General features: G+C 51.1%; 2 protein-coding genes across 2 annotated transcripts; one reads left to right on the top strand and one right to left on the bottom strand.

Annotated features, from left to right (window-relative positions):
* Positions 1-1,412: 1,412 nt before the first annotated feature.
* On the top strand, positions 1,413-14,975 carry CARD8 (caspase recruitment domain family member 8). The gene is made up of 15 exons (XM_059479391.1): positions 1,413-1,450; positions 3,341-3,372; positions 4,245-4,310; positions 4,795-4,845; positions 6,321-6,368; positions 6,460-6,503; positions 6,615-6,664; positions 7,693-7,913; positions 9,334-9,584; positions 10,680-10,814; positions 11,051-11,189; positions 12,240-12,293; positions 12,377-12,460; positions 12,974-13,243; positions 14,037-14,975. Exons 1-15 carry the CDS (start codon positions 1,422-1,424, stop codon positions 14,054-14,056), a joined length of 1,494 nt encoding a protein of 497 aa, XP_059335374.1. The 5' UTR covers positions 1,413-1,421; the 3' UTR covers positions 14,057-14,975.
* A 1,186-nt stretch (positions 14,976-16,161) lies between these two features.
* On the bottom strand, positions 16,162-19,962 carry IL12A (interleukin 12A). The gene is made up of 6 exons (XM_059479463.1): positions 19,612-19,962; positions 18,467-18,574; positions 18,321-18,362; positions 18,092-18,196; positions 16,598-16,665; positions 16,162-16,276 (listed from the first exon to the last, which is right to left on the bottom strand). The coding sequence occupies exons 1-6, from the start codon at positions 19,960-19,962 to the stop codon at positions 16,162-16,164; spliced, it is 789 nt and encodes a 262-aa protein (XP_059335446.1).
* Positions 19,963-20,218: the final 256 nt, after the last annotated feature.

The raw sequence follows: 20,218 nt of genomic DNA, 5'->3' as shown, positions 1-20,218 counted from the left end.
GGGGTGTGAGGGCCGTGAGGGCTGTGAGTGATGTGAGGGGTGTTGTGAGGGGTGCGAGGGGTCTGAGGGGTGCGAGGGGTGTGAGGGCCGTGAGGGGTGTGAGGGCCATGAGGGATGTGAGGGGTGTTGTGAGGGGTGTGAGGGGTGTTGTGAGGGGTGTGAGGGGTGCTGTGAGGGGTGTGAGGGGTGCAAGGGGTGTGAGGGGTGTGAGGGGTGCGAGGGGTGTTGTGAGGGATGTGAGGGGTGTGAGGGATGTGAGGGGTTCTGAGGGGTGCGAGGGGTGTGAGGGCCGTGAGGGCTGTGAGGGCCATGAGGGCTGTGAGGGGTGTGAGGGCTGTGAGGGCCGTGAGGGCCGTGAGGGCTGTGAGGGGTGTGAGGGGTGCGAGGGGTGTGAAGGGTGCGAGGGGTGTGAAGGGTGTGAGGGCCGTGAGGGGTGCGAGGGCCATGAGGGCTGTGAGGGGTGTTGTGAGGGGTGTGAGGGGTGCGAGGGGTGTGAAGGGTGCAAGGGGTGTGAGGGGTGTGAAGGGTGCAAGGGGTGTGAGGGCCGTGAGGGCCGTGAGGGGTCTGAGGGGTGCAAGGGGCTTTCCCTGTCTGCAGCTCTGGAATTCCCCTCTCCCAGGGACTGCAGGGATGGGGGCAGGTGCGTGCCCAACACTGCTGGGGCTCCGGGGTTTATTGCACTGCTGAGAGGCTCCGGGACCTTCAAAACGTTTCTGGTTAAGAGGTTTTTATTCCCTTTTTATTCCTCTTTTTATCCCCCTTTTTTTTTAAGATAAATAAAGAAGTCTGAATACACTGCAGGTTTGGGCTGGTTTTTCCCCCTTTCTTTTATTTTAACTTTTTTTTTTTTTTTTTTTTTTTTTTTTTTCCTAAGCAGCTCTGCCAGCAGCAGGCAGATCCTGACGTGTCCCCGGCCAGGCTGGACACAGCTTGGAGCAACCTGATCCATGGAAATTGTCCCTGCCCATGGCAGGGGGGGTGACATGGGACGACCTTTGGTGTCCCTTCCCACTCAAACCATTACAATACGTGTAACAACACAAATATCCTAATAATTAACATGGAATGCGCCCAGAACATGAAAACTATCTGTTTATTAATGAATTACACCATGAATTTTTATTTGAATTATGAATTCTTTAACATTATTAATTTTTTGACCTTATGAATTTTTTGACATGATGAATTTTCATGTGTTTATTTATGAGTTACATCAATGAATTTATGAATGAATTACACCGGCTGTGTCCGTATACCTACACGGAGGGGGGCGCGACCGACACCGAGCGCCGACGCCGATGGGGAAGCGTAGGGGGCGTGTCCGCGGGGGGCGTGTCCGGGGCGTGTCGCGGGCGTGTCCCGCTGGCCCCGCCCCCCACGCGGCAGGACGCGGCCGATTCCCGCTCGGTGCCGCCGCTGCGATGTCCGGCCCGGCTCCGGAGCCCGACAGGTGAGCGGGGCCGGGCCGGGCCGGACCGAACCGGGCTCGCTGCGCCCCCCGGACCCCCCGAGAGCCCCCCGGACCCTCCTCCCGCCCCGCGGCTGCGCGCCCTCCCCGCCGCCCTGCCCGCTATTGTCGCCTCCCGCTGTCCCCCTGCACCCCCTGCAGCCCCCCAATGTCCCCCTGCACCCTCTACACCCTCCCCACGTCCCCCTGTCCGTCCCGATGTCCCCCAGCCCCGCCCCCGCATCCTCCCATCCCCCACCCACCTGCATCCCCGCATCCTCCATCCCCTCCCGACCGCCGTTCCCGGGGCACCGGAGGGTCCCTGCCGTGCCCGGCCCGTCCCGGTGGGCGCGGGTGCCCATCCCGGCCGTGCACCTGCAGCGGGGCTCGCTCCGAGCCGGGGCCGCTCCCCCGCCGCCGCCGCCGCCGCCGCAGACAAAGCGCGGCTCCCGCTCCGCCCCGGCTGCCCCCGGGCTCTCCCCGGCTCCCCCCGGTGCTCCGGTGCTGCCGCAGCCCCGAGCGCGGCTCTTGTGTTTATCTGCCCGAGCGTTTATCGCGCCGGCAGCCGCCGTGCCCGTTCCCAGCCCGTGGTTACAGTTATTTATTTGTTAGCGCCGTGCCCGCCGGCCCGCTCGCTGCGTTGTTGTTTCTGTGTTTTCTCCCTCCTCCCCTCCCCGTTCTGCGCCGTTTGCCAGCGCGGGAGGAGGGAAATGCATGCAGCTGGAGGGGCTGGAGGGAAGCGATGCCGATCTTAGCAAGCCAGCACTTGGTGGAAGGGTTGAAGGGTTGCACAAACACTGCCTGGCGCGGCTGCCGGCCCTGGGCAGCATCCAAATCCTCCAGATAAATAAATTTACTCTTTTTTTTTTTTTTTTTTTTTTTTTTTTTTTTTTTTTTTTTTTTTTCCTCCAAGATGCAGTTTGGAAGAGCAAACTGTTGTGTAATTTCTTGTAGGGGAAAAGCTTTCCCACTTCTTCCTGCCCTTGACCCGGAAAGTTTTGCAGCCCCTTTGCTGTGCATTGCCAGGACTCCTCAGGAATCCTCACTCATTGATTTTCCTGCTCTGCCATTCCCATCTATTTACTCCTTTTTCAATTCTGTGGCTGAGTGGCCCAGTGTGGTGATGCCCACTCGTTCCAGGTGCACTCCAGGAGCTCCCAGGGTGGCCAAAATCAGCCCCCAGAGCTCAGCAGCTCCCACATTTCAGCTTCACCATCCCCAGCATCTCTGGGATTGCACTGTGACCTTCACAGCTCAAAAAAAACCTGCTGGATGCTTCTCCACCTGAGCAGGGCAGAGGCTCTGAGAGATTTCCTGGTGCCACCAGTGCAGTGAGCTGGATGTCACCTGCTGCTTTATGGTGGCTGCACCCAGGGCCATTCCCTTCCTCGGGGCAGCTTTTCCTGGCTGGCTCTGCCTGGCAGATGTCGTGGAGCTCCTGGAAAAGGTTTCCCAGCAGGATTTTAATTCCTGGATGATTCACAGAGCAGGTTTCCCCTTTGCAGGGTGGATGGAGGCTGGTGTGGGTTTGCCACAGATGGCTGTGCTGCAGAACAGAGTTTATCTGTCTGGGTCTCCTGCCTGCCTGGGAATTGCTTGGATTGCTCCCAAATCCAACGGGCACTGGCACGGGCTCCTGGTGCTTGGCAGAAAGGGCTGGGAGCAGGAGCTGGTGCCAGTGGGAATTGTGTCCAGGTGTGCCCACGGTGCCAGCAGGGAGCCAGGGCAGGGCTGGTGCTGCAGGAGGGGAATGGGGAATGCCCAGCCCCAATCTATCCCCCTGCATTCCCGGGGCTGGGAGCGGTGCCAGGGGAGGGAGCTGGCAATGCTGCCCCTGTGGCAGCGTGGGGAGGGCTGGCAGAGCTCTCACGTGTGCCTGCTTTTGTCTTCCAGCGGGGCTGAGTCCCTCTCCTCCGATGAAAAAGGTACAGGGGCCTTGGGAAGGGGGGTGGGAATTCTGAAACTGGCTTTAAATCCAGCTGGAAAGGTACAGGGATCTTGGGAAGTGCCCATCTTTTGGAATGGGAGTTTGGAAACTGGCTTTAAATGCAGTTGAAAAGGTACAGGCATCTTGGGAAAATTGGGAATGGGAATTCTGAAACTGCCTTTAAAAACCAGTTTAAAAGGTACAGGGATTTTAGGAAGTGCCCATCCTTTGGAATGGGAATTTGGAAACTGGCTTTAAATCCAGTTGAAAAGTACACTAATTCTGGGAAATGCTTATCCTTTGGTATGGGAATGGGAATTCCATAATGGGCTTTAAAAAACAATTGAAAAGTACACTAATCTTGGGAAATGCTCATCCTCAAGAATGGGAATTCTGAAACTGGCTTTAAAAACCAGTTGGAAAGGTACAGGGATATTGGGAAGTGCCCATCTTTTGGAATGAGAATGGGATTCTAAAATTGGCTTTAAAAACCAGTTGAAAATGTACAAGGATTTTGGGAAATGCCCATCCTTTGGTATGGGAATGGGAATTCTATAATGGGTTTTAAAAAACAATTGAAAAGTACACTGATCTTGGGAAATGCCCATCCTTGGGAATGGGAATTCTATAATGGGCTTTATAACCAGTTGAAAAGGTACAGGGAATTTGGGTAATGCCCATCCTTGGGAATTGGAATTCTCTAACTGGCTTTAAAACCTTGATGTAAGCCCTTTGTGGATTCCTTTGGTTTTTATGCTGGGTTTTAAAATGCCTGTTCTTTTGTTATTTATTCCCTTTCTCTGAGTGCAGAATTGACAAGAGAAGAGTTAAATTCCTCTCCAACTCTTCCTCCCTGCCTTTCCCTTGCAGAGGTGACTCCCAATGGCATGGAGGGATCGTCGGGATCATCGGGATCGGCCGAGGAGCAGCCCGAGGGTGAGCCCACCATGGCTCAGGGATTTGGGATTTCCTCACTCCTGCACCCCACATTTCCCCCCAGCCACATCCCCAAACACATCCCTGCCTTCCCAGTGCTGGTTTCTCCCCAAATGACGTTTGTAGGAGTAATTAATTGGTGCCTCCACACGAGTCACAACTGGTGGGACACGCAGCTCCCACCAAGGCTTCTCCCACCTGCCTTGGGAAACCACAATTGAACTGGGATGTGCCGTGGGTGGAGCTCCAGAATTATCCCAGGTTGTGTAAAACAGGAGAATTCAATATTCTGAGCAGCCTTCAGAAGGGCCTGGGTGACTCCAAATCTCCCCTGGTGTGGGATTTGGGATTTGATGCTCTGATGTTTTTCCTGCCTCTGTAGCTCTTTCTTTTCTGTTCCATGCTCTAACCTGCTGCCTGGCCTGATGGATCCAAACCTCTGGGTGGATCCTGGACTCACATTCCACCTGTCCCTGTTTTTAAGGAGAAGCCAGTTCTGAAGACAGCTCCAGCAGCAGCTCAGAAGAGGAGTCAGGTGAGCAGGGCATTGTGATTTATTTACCTGTAATCCCTTTTTTACGACTGATGTTCAGTGTAAACCAGCTGCTTCTCCTGGGTATAACCTCACAGTTATTAGGGAATGCTAGCTCTGATTGCTTTCCCATTAATTTTTTTGGGAGCCAATGATTTTCTGTCAATGATCAAAGGGCAGCAGCTTGGAAGAGGAGTCAGGTGAGCAGAACATTGTGATTTATTTTTCTGTTTGCTTTTTAAAAACTGATGTTCAGTCTAAACCAGCTGCTTCTCCTGGGTATAACCTTACAGTTATTAGGGAACGTTAGCTCTGATTGCTTTCCCATTAATTTATTTGGGATGCAGTGTTTTCCTATCACTGATCAAAGGGCAGCAGCTCGTGCTGCTTTCACCACACAGACACAGCACCCCAGACACAATACCCACGGATATTTTTACACCACAGCAATTTTCCAAACACCAAGAGGCCATAAATTTCCTCAAAAGTTGGCAACAGAACTGGCCAAACAGGATGGACAGGAAAATAATGAAAGGAAGTGTTTGCTGTCGGTGGGTTTGTGCTTCCATGGATCTGCTGCCAGCAGTTGTGCTGGGTTTATGTAACACTGATAATTTAACAATCCCAATGGTTTTGCTGGGCAGATGCAGAGGGGTGGGGTGGAGGAGGGCTGTGGGTCAGGGTGGTTTGTTGTGCCTGTTTCCCCCTGCCCAGCAGCAGGAAGGCAGGAAGGATTCCAGGCTGGTCCAGCCTGCAGCTCCATCTCTTTGGGAAAAGGAGCTGCTGGAGAGCATCCCTAGGAAATGAGGGCTGGGAATGAGGAGCTCCCAGAGCTGGGAGTGTTCCTGGGGCTGTTCCAGCCCTGCTGGGGCTGGGGCACACAGCCAGGGCTGGCTGCTGCCTTCCTGCCTCTCCCAGCCCTTATCCCAGGGGAGATTGGGGTTCCAGGGTAGCTGGGACAGCTCCAGCATCCCTTTGGCCTGGGATGGGGAAGCAGCTGATCCTGCAGCTCTGCCACTCCCCTGCTCCCAGATCAGCCCTCAGGACGCAGCCTTTGGCCTGAGGTCTCAGCTCTGCTGGAATTCCATCCTGCTGGGTCCAGCCAGGAGAATCCAGGCACTTTCAGATCATTCTGGGGACAAACACCCTGCAGACAATGTGGTGTTTTTTTGGGAAAGCTGTTCCCAGTTTCCGTGCTGGGGGCTGAACTTTGTCCTTGGCACCACAGGGCTCGTCCCAGGGTAAATCTTTTTTTAATCCCTGTGAAAATCCCAGGAGTTTGGGCAGTTTAGGAGCTTTTGGCAAATTTGTATCCTGATGTTCAGCCTCACCCCCAGGCTGTGCAAAGCCTGCCAGGACTCAGGAATGTTCTCCTAAGGTGGATTTAGGCAAATGGAGTTGTGGGGCAGTCCTGGGTGAATGTGGGAGCAGAAACCCCCTGGACATGGAGATATTTACTCCAAACTCCTTTTTCCTAGATGAAGAACAGGAGGAGAAGGAATCCCCACCTTACTGCAGTGAGTCAGGTAGGAACAGATCTCCTGAGGGCTTTTCTTTTATTCCTGGCTGTTTAATTACTTGGCTTTTCATGAGCTCATCTTTCTCTTTTTCCACTAGGAGGGAGCTGCTTGCCACCCTGTGAGCACTGCAGGAATGAAAATGTAGGTTTGTGGGGAAAGAAACACCCACTTACTTTGCATGAGATCATTTGCAAACTGTAATTCTGCTCCCTCCTCACCTTTTTAAAGATTTTTTTTAAAATCTATTTCCAGGACCAGAAAGAGCAAGTGACCCCCAGGAGACTTGCTGGAGGACAATTCATGTATGAATTTTTTTAGTGTAATGGGTTTGAGTTTACATTGTTCTCACCAAGGTGCTTCAGTCTTTGGGTGGGCAAACAGTTCATTTGCTGCACAAATGCATTTGGATCTATACTGGAGGTATAAATCCTTAAAAATCACAATTTAGAGCCTGTGCTGCCTCCAGATCCCGGTCCAAGAGAACTCCTGGGAGGGTTTTTCAGGATGCTGCCTCGTCCTGCTGCAGTAATGAGCACAGGCCCATTTTCATGTGCTTATTTCAGCCTGGCTGCACAGGAGGCATCTTGCCCTGTTCACCCTCCCCTTTAGCCCTGTGTTTTCCTGGGGTGCAGCGCTGTCCCCCCTCCGTGTGTCCCTGTGGGATGTCCCTGCAGGACGTGGGTGTTATCCACAGGGAACACTGGACATGTCACTGTGTGTGACGGTGCTCTCAGGGGTCTGAGGATGAGGGAAGAGATGAGGATCTGACTCCATGTTTCAGAAGGCTGATTTATTATTTTATGATATATATTACATTAAAACTGTACTAAAAGAATAGAAGAAAAGGTTTCATCTCAGAAGTCTAGAATAGAATAGAATAGAATAGAATAGAATAGAATAGAATAGAATAGAATAGAATAGAATAGAAAGGAATGAATAACAAAGGTTTGTGGCTCAGACAGAGAGTTCATGCCAGCTGTCTGTGATTGGCCATTAACCAGAAACATCCACATGAGCCCAATCCCAGATGCACCTGTTGCATTCCACAGCAGCAGATAACCATTGTTCACATTTTGTTCCTGAGGCCTCTCAGCTTATCAAGAAGAAAAATTCTTAAGGAAAGGATTTTTCATAAAAGATGCCTGCGCCCTTTGCATGAGAGCAGCTCCTGGCACAGGAAGTTTTATGCAAAACTCTCCTTTTGCATAGGCTGGGTGAGCCCTGAGCCGTTTTTGGCAGCCCCAAAGCAGCCTGGAGCTCGCTGTGGGCAGGGGCAGGGCGCGAGGGAGGCCCTGGGGCAGCTCCAGGCTGAGCTCTGCTGTCTCTGCAGGGTGCAGCTGGACGCTGAGGGCTCCTACCAGTGCAGCAGCACGGGGCTGATCTTCGAGGTGACGGGCAGGGCGCGGATCTCGTACTGCCTGCTGTCCTGGAGCAAGTTTGCCCGGCTGGTGACGCCGCCGTGGATCGTGGGCGGGCCCCTGTTCGACGTGCGCTGCTCGGCGCCCGGCGCGCTGCTCTCCATCCAGTTCCCGCACTGCCTGTGCCTCGGCGGTGAGCGGGGCGCAGAGGGGATGGTGCTGGCTGGGGGCTGTTTACAGACACGAGCGAGATGGGGCTGCTGCTGAAAGCACCTCGAGCTGTTTCCTTTTCCAGCATCGGTCTCATTCCAGGGCTGTGACAATGGGAAGATGCCAGCAGCTCACATTCCAGGCAGCAGGCCAAAAAACTTAACGTTACGACTTACTTTATAAGCTTTTTGACCAAAGCAAAAGCACATTGACAGTAGTTCCATCCAACCACTGTAAGCACATGTAGCTTTGGTTAAACAATGCTTGCTTATTTCAAATACAATATCTGCTTGTGAGCCTTAAAACACAATGCACAAAGCTCCATTATTAAGATTTAACCTTCCTAATATCTCGCTAGATAAACTTTCTGCAGCTTAGAGAGTTATTCAGACAAGTGTTAATACACAGGCCATTGTTCTATTTGTCCTTGCTTTTCTACATTTTACATAACTTTTCTGCTGACCAACGTCATGGCTGCTGCTTGGCTCTGATCACAGTTCTGCTCTCTCTGGGGCCTTTTGCAGCTTTCCCAAACCCCTCTGATTTTATGGATTCCCACAGGGGGCTGCTCTGGGAGGGCAGGGGGCTGCTGGGGAAGGCAGGAATTATTAGAATAATAATTCTATTATTGTGTTATCAGCTGGCTGACCCCAGGCTGTCCCCAGCTGATCCCACACTGTCCCCAGCTGATCCCTGGCTGTCCCCAGCTGATCCCACACTGTCCCCAGCTGACCCTGGCTGTCCCCAGCTGATCCCATCTGTCCCCAGCTGACCCTGGCTGTCCCCACTGATCCCAGACTGTCCCCAGCTGACCCCAGGGCTGTCCCCAGCTGACCCAGGCTGTCCCCACTGATCCCAGGCTGTCCCCAGCTGATCCTGCACTGTCCCCAGCTGACCCAGGCTGTCCCCAGCTGACCCCAGGGCTGTCCCCAGCTGATCCTGCACTGTCCCCAGCTGACCCAGGCTGTCCCCAGCTGACCCTGGCTGTCCCCAGCTGACCCAGCTGTCCCCAGCTGACCCAGGCTGTCCCCAGCTGACCCTGGCTGTCCCCAGCTGATGCCATCTGTCCCCAGCTGACCCTGGCTGTCCCCACTGATCCCAGGCTGTCCCCACTGATCCCACACTGTCCCCAGCTGACCCCAGGGCTGTCCCCAGCTGATCCTGCACTGTCCCCAGCTGACCCAGGCTGTCCCCAGCTGACCCTGGCTGTCCCCAGCTGACCCAGCTGTCCCCAGCTGATCCCAGGCTGTCCCCAGCTGACCCTGGCTGTCCCCAGCTGATCCCAGGACTGTCCCCACTGATCCCACACTGTCCCCAGCTGACCCTGGCTGTCCCCAGCTGATCCCGCACTGTCCCCAGCTGACCCCAGGGCTGTCCCCAGCTGACCCTGGCTGTCCCCACAGGTCAGGGCTCTGGCGTGGCATTCAAGGTGCTGCACATCAAGGGCGGTGGCGCGGCCATCGAGCCCTCGGCCGAGTTCTCGGCGTCGCACGTCAAGTGGGTGGTGAGCTCGCTGTCCCCCGTGGGGCCCCTGATCCACAGCCAGGAGCCCCTGCAGTACCACGGAGCCGTCATCCTCTACAAGGCCATCGACGAGCACCCCTCGCTGTCCTTCTGGGTCTACCTGGCCACCAACAACGACTCCTTCATCAAGGTACGGCCCCGATGGGAGCTGCCCCTGGGCTGGGTGGGTGGGTGAGGAGTCCTGGTTCCAGCTTGAATTCCATCTCATCCCACCCCTGGATGGGCAGGGACACTGTCCACTGTCCCAGGCTGCTCCAGCCCCAATGTCCAGCCTGGCCCTGCCAGGGGTAGCCACGGCTTCCTTGCTAATTCAGTCCCAGCCCCTCCCCACCCTCCCAGGGACAGTTCCGTCCCAATATCCCATCTAAACCTGCAGGCTTTGAATTTGAAGCCATTCCCCCTTTTCTCTGTCACTGCATCCCTTGTAAATTGTCTCTCTCTGAGCTTTTCCATTTCCATTCTTTATCCGAGTCACTTCTCCCAGGTGACAAGAGGAAACAGCCTCAAGTTGTGCCAGAGGAGGTTTGGATTGGATATTAGGGGAAATTCCTTCAGGAAAAGGGTGGCCAAGCATTGGAACAGGCTGCCTGGGGCAGTGCTGGACTCCCCAGTGAAAATTTGGGGATTTGGGAAAGCAGCTGACAATGGATTCATCCATGTGCCACCAACTCTCCAGCTGGCAAGGGTCACGTCAGAAATGAGCTCTGAGAGCAGAGAAAAGAGAGGCCATGGGAGTAACTCTGGATAAAATTCCAGCTTCAGAAAATTTGCCAGCTTCAGAAAATTTGCCAGTTTGAAAATTTGTGTTGCCCTGCAGTGGGTTACATTATTAATTAGGAAATTGGGTTTGTGGGATCATTCAGGAGCTCTGGCAGGAGCAGGACTTTAATTCACCCTATTACAGTGAGGACAGGGACAAAAACCTTCCTTTTACTCAGCTTGCAAACTCTCTTACCTCATTTCACCCCTGTGGCAGAACAGCTGCAGGGGTTTAGTGATGCTTTTTGAGCATTGTGGTTATTCCACAGCTTTCTGCGAAATTTGTGGAGCAAGCTTCCTGCTTGCTTCAAACTTCTCTGGCCCCAGCTTTACAAGGCTGTTCTGTAAAGCTGGGGCCAGAGAACGGCCCAAGGAGCCTCCTGAGCACAGCTTTTAGATATTAATTCCTTTACTGAAATGAGTAACATTGAAATATTAAGCTTGAAATGGTGTTTTTAAATTCTAGGATATCTCAAAGGCTGTGAAACACTCGAAAAGGAAATTTGTTCAAATTGAAAAGCCCCCTGTATGCCAAAAATTACTGCAGGAAGGAAAGAAGTACAGACTGATCTGTGAGCCAGAGGCTGAAATAACTCCTGAGGTGAGTCCCTTGCACAGCCCTCACTTCTGCACTGCAGCTTCCCTGGAAATGGGCCACAAAGAGGAACCATTTCCCTCATGGACCCCTAAAATTTTGTGATGAAATCCTGATGCTAAAGTCAACAGCAAAACTCTGGGGAAATGAGTTTGGTTCAGATCTCTCCTAACAGCCAGTTGCCTTCTCTTTTGTTTATTTTAGGTAAATATTTACGTTTATTTTCTATTTCTGTTGTGCAGGAGATTGAGTTTGTTGACGGGTCACTGCTGAAGCTGAAGAGTTACTTTGAGGTGTATTTGGAGAAGCCTGATGACTTCACCCTGTCCCTGGTGGAGCAGGACTCGGATGAGACCGTGTGGAAAGCCAGGCTGAGAGAGAGTGAGTCCTTGGGAATGGGGAATGGTCAGGGCTGGGAGAACCTCAGAGCCCACCCAGTGCCACCCCAGGGACACTTCCACCGTCCCAGGTGCTCCCAGTCCCGGTGTCACTGCCAGGGATCCAGGGGCAGCCACAGCTGTGCCAGGGCTGCCCACCCTCACAGGGAGCAATTCCCAATTCCCCATCTCCCACCCATCCCTGCCCTCTGGCAGTGGGAGCCACTCCCTGTGTCCTGTCCCTCCATCCCTTGGAAATTGTCTCCCTCCATCTCATCCCCAGTGAGGTTGATAGTAGAACCCTGAAAATGTTAAAGATAGAACTCTGAAAATGTTGGGCTTTGTGTTTTCTCAGATCAACTGCACCTGCGTAAGCAGGATGATAAATGATATAATTGTTAGATGTGATGATTGTTTAGTAATTAAATATAATTGTTATATAACCATAAGAAGAATCATGAGAAACTATATTGGAAATTTAAGGGGGCTATGTTTTGTATGTAATAGAACAATGTAAGTTTAATAACTAACATGAAAGTTATATAATGATAGATTATAAAAACGTGATCATCTCGGATGTATGGTCGGAATCAGATTTGTGACACCCCGATTCCCAGAGCTCTTAATAAAAGCACTGCATATAATCCCTTATGTGATTATGTGTATGTGACTCACAAGGTCACCCCAAAGCTTCTCCTGTCCAACAATCCCAGCTCTGCCAGCAGAGCTGCTCCATCCCTCTGCTCATGGAATGGTTTCATTTGGAATTAAAGACCATTCAGTTCCATCCCTCCTGCATATAATTCCATAAATCATCCATAGGATTGCATAATATAATAAAAAATTGCATATTATTGCATTGTAACTTGCAATCTCTCTTGCCTGTTTGGGCCTGCTGCAGCACGTGGAATAAAAGGGGAAAAATCTCCTTCTGTCAAGCCTGAGGGGTTGGAATTTACCTTTTGTGGGTTCCAACTTCATCCCTGGGAATTCTTGGTGCTGGGGCCCAGCCCTGGGAATTGCTCAGTGACATTTCCTGCTCTGCCCTCCCCAGGGGATTGGATCCACTATGACCAGAACAAGAACGAGCAGAAGAGGAGCACAGGCAGTGAGTGATGACCCTGCAGGGTGGGAGCCCTGGGCTCAGGGACAGCAGGGACAGCAGTGACAGCCCCTCTGCTCCCTCCCCAGGTGTGAAGAGGAGGAAGCCAGCCCTCAGCATCCTGGAGGAAGAGGGGCTCCACAGCAAAAAGCAGAAAACTGGTGGCACTGCAGGTGGGAAAGGCTGGGAAAGGGCCTGGCTGGGATTTGGTGTCCTGGGACTGGAGCTGAGCTCGGTTTTCAGAGGTTGTTCCCTGTGGAATGGCCCAGGGCTGGGGAAGAGCAGCTGGAAAGGTGTCTGGGGGTGATGGTGGCAGTGGCTGGACATGAGCCAGGCCTGGCCAAGGAGGTCCTGGGGCAGTGATTGTCCCCTGTGCTGGGGCTCCCCCAGCCCTGGGGCACTTTTGGGTTCCTCACAAGGACCTGGAGGGGCTGGAGCGTGTCCAGGGCAGGGAATGGGGCTGGGAAAGGGGCTGGAGAATCCTGAGGGAGCTGGGAAGGGGCTGAGCCTGGAGCAAAGGGGGATCAGGGGGGTCCCTGTGGCTCTGCACAGCTCCTGACAGGAGGGGACAGTGGGGGGATTTGGGATCTTAGCCCAGGGAACAGGGACAGGAGCAGAGGGAACGGCCCCAGGCTGGGCCAGGGGAGCCTCAGGGTGGATAGTGGGGTAAATCCAATGTTTTTCAGATGAAATGGGAGCAAAAAGCTTGACAGACAAGCAGCTGCTGGTGATTGCCAAGCTGCTGGACCGGCACTGGAGGGAGATGGCCATCGAGTGCCTGCAGATGGAGATGAAGGACATCGATGACATCCGCGCCTCAGAGGACGACGTGACCATGCAGAAGCTGCTGCTGCTGAGGAAGTGGAGAGACAGGGAGCAGGGCCAGGGCACTGCAGAGGCTCTGCAGAGGAGCCTGGGGGAAAAAGCCACCTACGAGATCCTGCAGGCACTGCGAGGTATCAGCCTGAACCCATCCTGACCCAGCTGGGTTGGGAATTCCATCAGGGAATTTACCTGGGGGAATTTACCTGGGGGAAAAACCTACGAGATCCTACAGGCACTGCAAGGTATCAGCCTGAACCCATCCTGACCCAGCTGGGTTGGGAATTCCATCAGGGGATTTACCTGAGAGAATTTACCTGGGGGAAAAAGCCACCTACGAGATCCTGCAGGCACTGCAAGGTATCGGCTCCCAGGGAATGAACCCATCCTGACTCAGCTGGCGTTGGGAATTCCATCAGGGAATTCCATCAGGGAATTTACCAAATCACCACTGCACCGTTTGTTCTGGAGGTCAGAATTGTCTCCCTTCCACTCCCAGCAGTGACTTTATTTCTTGTGGAGTTTTTGTCCCTCTGGGATGGGTACAAAATGAATATTTTTGCCCCGAGTGTGGAGAGCACTCCCAGCATGACCTGGGTGTCCAGAGCCGTTCTTGGGATTTCCTGGAAGTCCTAAGAGGAGCTGTTTGGGTCTTTACTTCAGGAATGGTTAATTAATGGTTAATTAACACCTTCCCTGATGGAGAACTTGGTGGTTCCATGATTAATTCTCCCTGGAAAGAACCTGGCTGGAAAATGTGGAGAGCTCTCCCTCTCAGACTCTGTGCCACAGCCTTGTGCTGCCTCAGGGCAGGGAGTTTTTTATACATTCATTTTTTAAATGAAAGATTTTTAACTCCAATTTCCCTCAGTTTGAGAGGAGCTTCCAGAGATCCCACAATCCAGGTGTGTTTTTCCTTTCCCTCAGGTTTCCTGGCTCAGAGCTGAGCCAGCTGGAAGGAGGAGGAGGAGGAAGAGGAGGAGGAGGAGGTGGGAGCTTCCCAATCCAACCATTCTGCTCCCCTGGAATCCTCAGGAATGTTCCTGGTGGGAAATCCAGGCAGGATCCTCCAGAGAAACGTGAATGGAGTTTGGTGTGGGCAGGAGCCACTTCCAAGGCTTTCAGGAGAGCTGGATCCCAGAATTCTGGGCTTCCCCCCGGGCAAAGCCGCTCCAGGAGGACACAAACACTGGGAGAAGCCACTTGATCTTTTTCATCACCTGGAAAAGATTTTTATTTCCTTCAGGGAAAAACAGGGAGAAGAATTCCCCTGGAACCTCTCACCCCCTTCCAAAGCCACTGACCTGCCAGAATCGTGAGGTGCGTTGGATTTCTCATGGATCAGGGAAGAATAATCCGGAACTTGTACCAAATTCCTTGGCGTAATCACTGTATATGTGGAATTACTGTACAGATCCTGTGCATCCAGTCCTTGTCAAGCTGTGGTTCTGCTTCCTGAGATTCCCAAAGATGGGAACACCACTGTGAACTCCAGGCAGCTCGGAATTTCCCCGTGGAATTTCTTCTCCCCTCTTTTCTGTATAGCTTGTCACCGTTTTTTTACGTTTTGTAATTCCTTTTTTGTATGAGAAACTTTTTATAATTCTTTTTAATTTTTTTTTACTTGATTTATTTGAACTTGGATAGAATTTAGGTTCTTAAAAATGTGAGGAGCTGAAATCCCTGTGCTGCAGGATAGGAAGAAAATTGGGAAAAATGGAATTTGCAGAAGAGAGGAGTGACCAGATGCAGGACTGTCTTGTTTTTAAGGCTGTGGGAGACTTGGGATCATCTTCCTCTGTGTATGTTTGGGAAAGGAAAACATACTTTTGAAAAATAAGGATTAAACAGGAAAGATTTCCATTATTTCCATCTGAATTCTCATTTTTGTTTTAGTTGGATGAAGTGTTGGGAAGTTGTTGATTTCCTGGGAAGAGGAGGAGGATGGAAGTTGTTCCTCAGCCTCTGGAAAAGCTGGAGGTGCCACCAAGGGCATCCAAGGGGTTTTTTGGGGATGGAAATCCCAAAATCTCCCATCCCATTCCAACCCCTGCCAGGGGCAGGGACACCTTCCCCATCCCAGGTGTTTCCAAGAGGGAAACTTGGATTTTGAAACCAATTACAGGGAGGTGCCTTCCCATGGCAGCAATATACAAAGTATTGCAGAGGATTCATGGTGGATCCCAAGGGACAGAAAAATCACCCTGGTTTTGAAGGAAATCTTGATTTTATTAGGCAATAAATAGAATAAATAGAGAATATCATAAATAAATAATGGGATAGAATGAAATATCATCATAAATAAATCGGGATAGAATGGAATATCATAAATAAATCCAGGAATATCATCATAAATAAATCAGAGAGTAGAATCATAAATAAATCAGGGAATATCATCATAAATAAATCAAGGAATAGAATGGAATATCATCGTAAATGAAGGAATGTCATCATAAATAAATCAGGGATTACAATCACAAATAAATCAAGGAATATCATCATAAATAAATCAAGGAATATCATCATAAATAAACCAGGGAATAGAATGGAATATCATAAATAAATCCAGGAATATCATCATAAATAAATAATGAAATAGAGTGGAATCTCAAATCAAGGAATATCACCATAAATAAATAATGAAATAGAATGGGATCTCAAATAAATCAAGGAATGTCATCATAAAATGGAATAGAATGGAATCTCATCATAAATGAAGGAATACCATCCTAAATCATGAAATAGAATGGAATCACAAATCAAGGAATATTGTCATAAAAATCAGGGAGCAGAATGGAATGTCACCCCAAATAAACCATGGCATGGGATATCCTGAGTTGGAAGGGATCCCCAAGAGAAGGATTTATCATGAGCAGCTCTCAGTTCCTGAGCAATCAGCAGAATAAATACGGATAAATCAGAGTCGGGAACGTTTGGGTGCTCAGGTGTAGCTTAAATCCCAAACCCGGGAATTTAACAAAGATTAAAAGGATCCTGTGGGAATCCCGTGGGTGCTGGGTGTGTGTTTGTGTTCCCCCGGGATGCGCCGGGGTCAGGGGGAGCTGAGGAAGCTCAGCACCCTGGAGATGGTGACGCTGCGGACGCGCAGGGCCTGGAGCGTCGCGCAGAGCCGCAGCCGCGCCGCGAACGGCGCCGATCCCAGTGATCCCCACGGTCCCGGTGATCCCATTGATCCCGATGGTCCCCATGGTCCCGGTGATCCCATTGATCCCGATGGTCCCCATGGTCCCGGTGATCCCATTGATCCCGATGGTCCCCATGGTCCCGGTGATCCCATTGATCCCGATGGCCCCGATGATCCCGATGGCCCCAATGATCCCGATGATCCTGATGGTCCCATTGATCCCCATGGTCCTGATGGCCCCAATGGTCCCGATGATCCTGATGATCCCATTGATCCCATTGATCCCGATGATCCCGATGATCCCATTGATCCCAATGGTCCCGATGATCCCGATGATCCCATTGATCCCAGTCCCGATGGTCCCGATGCCAATGGTGCCTCCAGAACCTTCCCGGTGCTGCTGCCCAGGGCCTGCAGGGGTTGGAAAACGCCTTAAACCCAAAAATTCCCGGGATTTTCACCCCCTCAGGGATGAGCGGCAAGAGTGGGACGTAAGGATGGGCCAAGGGGAAATATTTGGGATGGTTAATGTGTCATTGAAAGGGAAAAGTTTGGGATATTTAATTTATGGTGAATAGAGTGAGGGAAGAATTTGGGATATTTGTCATAAATAGAGTGAGGGAAAATTTAGGATAGTTTATTTATCATTAATAGGGAAAAATTGGGATATTTAATTTATCGTGAATAAAGTGAGGGAATAATTTGGGATATTTAATTTCTCATAAATAGACTAAGAGAAAAATTTGGGATATTTAAATTATCGTGAATAGAGTGAAGGAAGAATTTCGGATATTTAATTTGTCATAAGTAGACTGAGAGAAAAATTTGGGACGTTTAAATTATCATTAAATGGGAAAAATTTGGGATATTTAATTAATCGTGAGTAAAGTGAGGGAAGAATTTGGGATGTTTAAATTATCATTAAAAGGGAAAAATTTGGGATGTTTATTTTGTCATAAGTAGAGTGAGAGAAAAATTTGGGATGTTTAAATTATCATTTAAAGGGAAAACTTTGGGATATTTAATTTATGGTGAATAGAGTGAGGGAAAAATTTGGGATATTCGATTTGTCATAAATAGATTGAGAAAAAAATTTCGGATGTTTAAATTATCATTAAAAGGGAAAAATTTGGGATGTTAAAATTATTATTAATAGGGAAAAATTGGGATATTAAATTTATGGTGAATAGAGTGAGGGAAGAATTTGGGATATTTAATTTGTCATAAGTAGACTGAGAGAAAAATTTGGGATGTCTAAATTATCAAAAGGGAAAAATTTGGGATATTTAGTTTGTCATAAATAGAGTGAGGAAAAAATTGAGATGTTTAAATTATCTTTAATAGAGTGAGGGAAGAATTCGGAATATTTAATTTGTCATTAATAGAGTGAGAAAAAATTGGGATATTTAATTGATCGTGATTAGACTGAGGGAAAATTTGGGATATTTAATTTATCATCAATAAAATGAGGGAAAAATGGAAATATTTAATTTGTCATTAATAGGGTATATTTTGAAATATTTATTTTACCCTGAATAGAGTGAGGGTCAAATTGGAAATGTTGAATTGATCATTAATAAGGCTAAATTTTGAAATATTTCACGATTGCATTAATAGACTGAGGCTAAAATTTGAAATATTGAATTTTATCACTAATAGGGTAAAATTTCAAACATTTCATGATTGCATTTATAGACTGAGGCTAAAATTGGATTAATCAACTTTTAATCCACCTTGGTGCACCAGGTCTGTTGGATTCCAATATTTGGAGGAGGAATGGAGGTTTTCCTTCCCTAACTGCTGAATTTTGGGGTGTGTGGGGGGCAGGAATCCTCACCTCCATCATCCCATCGAGGGCTGCCAGCAGCTGGGGGTCAGGGAGGCTCCTCAGCTGGGCCCTGTAGGCTCTCACGTCCTCAGAGATGCCCTGCAGGCATTTTCCCTGGGAAAAACAAATAGAATTGTCGGGAAAATAAATGGAATTGTCTGGAAGTGTGGGAATCTGCTGCTCCTTTTAACATACAATGAGGAAAAGAAGGAGATTTTTTTTCGAAATTTCTATTTACCTCATCAAAAGTTGATTTTGCCAGGACTGGGCAATTTCCAGGCTGCAAATTGAACAAGAATTAAGATTTAGTGGGAGTGTGGATGGTAATTCCATGAAACCATGAGGTGAAATTTAAATGTCATCAGTAATTTCTCTGTGTTTTACCCCTGGATCCGCAGCTGTGCAGGCTCTGAGGGTGTTGGTCTGGTTCTCAGTGATGTCGTGCAGATCCACCTCCTCGAGGGTGCATTCAAACCCCAGGGTGTTGGATTCCTGGGGTGAAAAGGGAATTAAAAAGGATCCCTGTAAGCTTCATGAGGCAATTTCTGTATTTTTATACATTTATCTGCAAATAGACACAATTTGATACACAGACACAATTTCATGTATCTGTGCTCAGATGAACCCCAGGAATGAGGCTTGGTGGGGACCGCGGTTAAATATGAAATACAGGAAATGCTTTTGGGGACCGTCTCTGACATCCTGGGGACCAAAACTGAGATCTTGGGGACATCCCTGCCCTCCTGGGATCATCCCTGCCATCCTGGGGACCAAAACTGCTCTGTCATTTCCAGGTTTGGTGTCACCACTGCCCCATCCCCACTCTCCTGGGTGTCACCAATGTCCCATCCCCGCTCTCCTGGGTGTCACCACTGCCCTATCCCCACTCTCCTGGGTGTCACCACTGTCCCATCCCCACTCTCCTGGGTGTCACCACTGTCCCATCCCTGCCCTCCTGGGTGTCACCACTGTCCCATCCCCACTCTCCTGGGTGTCACCAATGTCCCATCCCCGCTCTCCTGGGTGTCACCAATGTCCCATCCCTGACCTCCTGGGTGTCACCACTGCCCCATCCCTGCCCTCCTGGGTTCTCAGCAGCCCCTGTTTGTCCAGCTGGTGCCTGGGGACCATCCCTGCCCTCCTGGGCACCGCAGTTACCCATCCCTGCCTGTCTTGGTGCCATCCCCATCTTTCTGGGTATCATCACTGGCTCCTCATTGGCCTTTGGGTGCCTTCACCACCTCTCTGGGTACCACCACTGCTCGATCCCTGCCTGGTTTGGTGCCATCTCTCCCCATCCCTGCCCTCCTGGTTGTCACCACTGCTCGATCCCTGCCCTCCTGGGTACCATCCCTACCCATCCCCACCCTCCTGGGTGCTACCCCTACCCCATTTCCACCTTCCTGGGTACGACACCTACCTCATCCCCACTCTCCTGGGTGTCACCACTGCCCCATCCCTGCCCTCTTGGGTGCCATCCCTACCCCATCCCAGCCCGCCACATCCTCCCCGTTCTGCTCCCTGCGCACCTTCAGCCTCTGCGGGGCGGCGTTGGCGGCCTCCAGGAGCTGCCGGGAGCGGTTGAGGCAGCGCTCCGGGTCGGTCAGTGCCCGCTCCGTGCTGGTCAGTGCCCGGCCAGGGTCGGTCAGTGCCCGGTCAGGGTCGGTCAGTGCCCGCTCCGCGCTGGGCAGGGCCCGGGCCGGGGGCAGCAGCAGCAGCAGCGCCAGGCACAGCAATGCCCGGCCGCGGCCGCCAGGCGGCGCTGCCCGCCCGCTCCCGCTGCCATTCCCGGAGTTATTCCCGGTGCCGCTCCCGGTGCCGCTCCCGGTGCCGCTCCCGGTTCTCTCCATTCCGTTCTCGCCGCTGCCGCCCCGCTCCATCTCGCTGCCGTCCGTCCCCGCCGGGACAGCTCTTATAGAGGCGCCGCAGCCGCGGGATTTCCCCCCGGGCCGGCCGCGCTCATCCCGAGAGCGGCGGGGCCGGGAATCCCGCACGGCGCTGGGGCGGGCGCAGCTGCAGCCCCTTCCTGGGCTCTGCACAGAGGGCTTCCAGAAACGTGGGGTTGGCTCGGCTCAGTGCGATAAACTTCCATGGAATCACAACATCGTGGGATGGTTTGGGGTGGAAGGGACCTTA

Source organism: Ammospiza nelsoni, chromosome 10, assembly GCF_027579445.1.
Source record: "Ammospiza nelsoni isolate bAmmNel1 chromosome 10, bAmmNel1.pri, whole genome shotgun sequence".
In the NCBI taxonomy this organism is placed as follows: domain Eukaryota; kingdom Metazoa; phylum Chordata; class Aves; order Passeriformes; family Passerellidae; genus Ammospiza; species Ammospiza nelsoni.
This window is presented reverse-complemented; position numbering and strand designations above follow the sequence as displayed.

What these genes read in the sequence shown, in the direction of transcription:
- CARD8 (XM_059479391.1), top strand. Translation starts at nt 1,422, where the DNA reads ATGTCCGGCCCGGCTCCGGAGCCCGACAG. An exon ending in GCACTGCCTGTGCCTCGGCG is followed by an intron (nt 7,914 to 9,333) that starts GTGAGCGGGGCG and finishes CTGTCCCCACAG; the next exon opens with GTCAGGGCTCTGGCGTGGCA. An exon ending in GAAAACTGGTGGCACTGCAG is followed by an intron (nt 12,461 to 12,973) that starts GTGGGAAAGGCT and finishes AATGTTTTTCAG; the next exon opens with ATGAAATGGGAGCAAAAAGC.
- IL12A (XM_059479463.1), bottom strand. Translation starts at nt 19,962, where the DNA reads ATGGAGCGGGGCGGCAGCGGCGAGAACGGAATGGAGAGAACCGGGAGC. An exon ending in CAAAATCAACTTTTGATGAG is followed by an intron (nt 18,197 to 18,320) that starts GTAAATAGAAAT and finishes TGTTTTTCCCAG; the next exon opens with GGAAAATGCCTGCAGGGCAT. An exon ending in GGACCATCGGGACTGGGATC is followed by an intron (nt 16,277 to 16,597) that starts AATGGGATCATC and finishes GGGACCGTGGGG; the next exon opens with ATCACTGGGATCGGCGCCGT.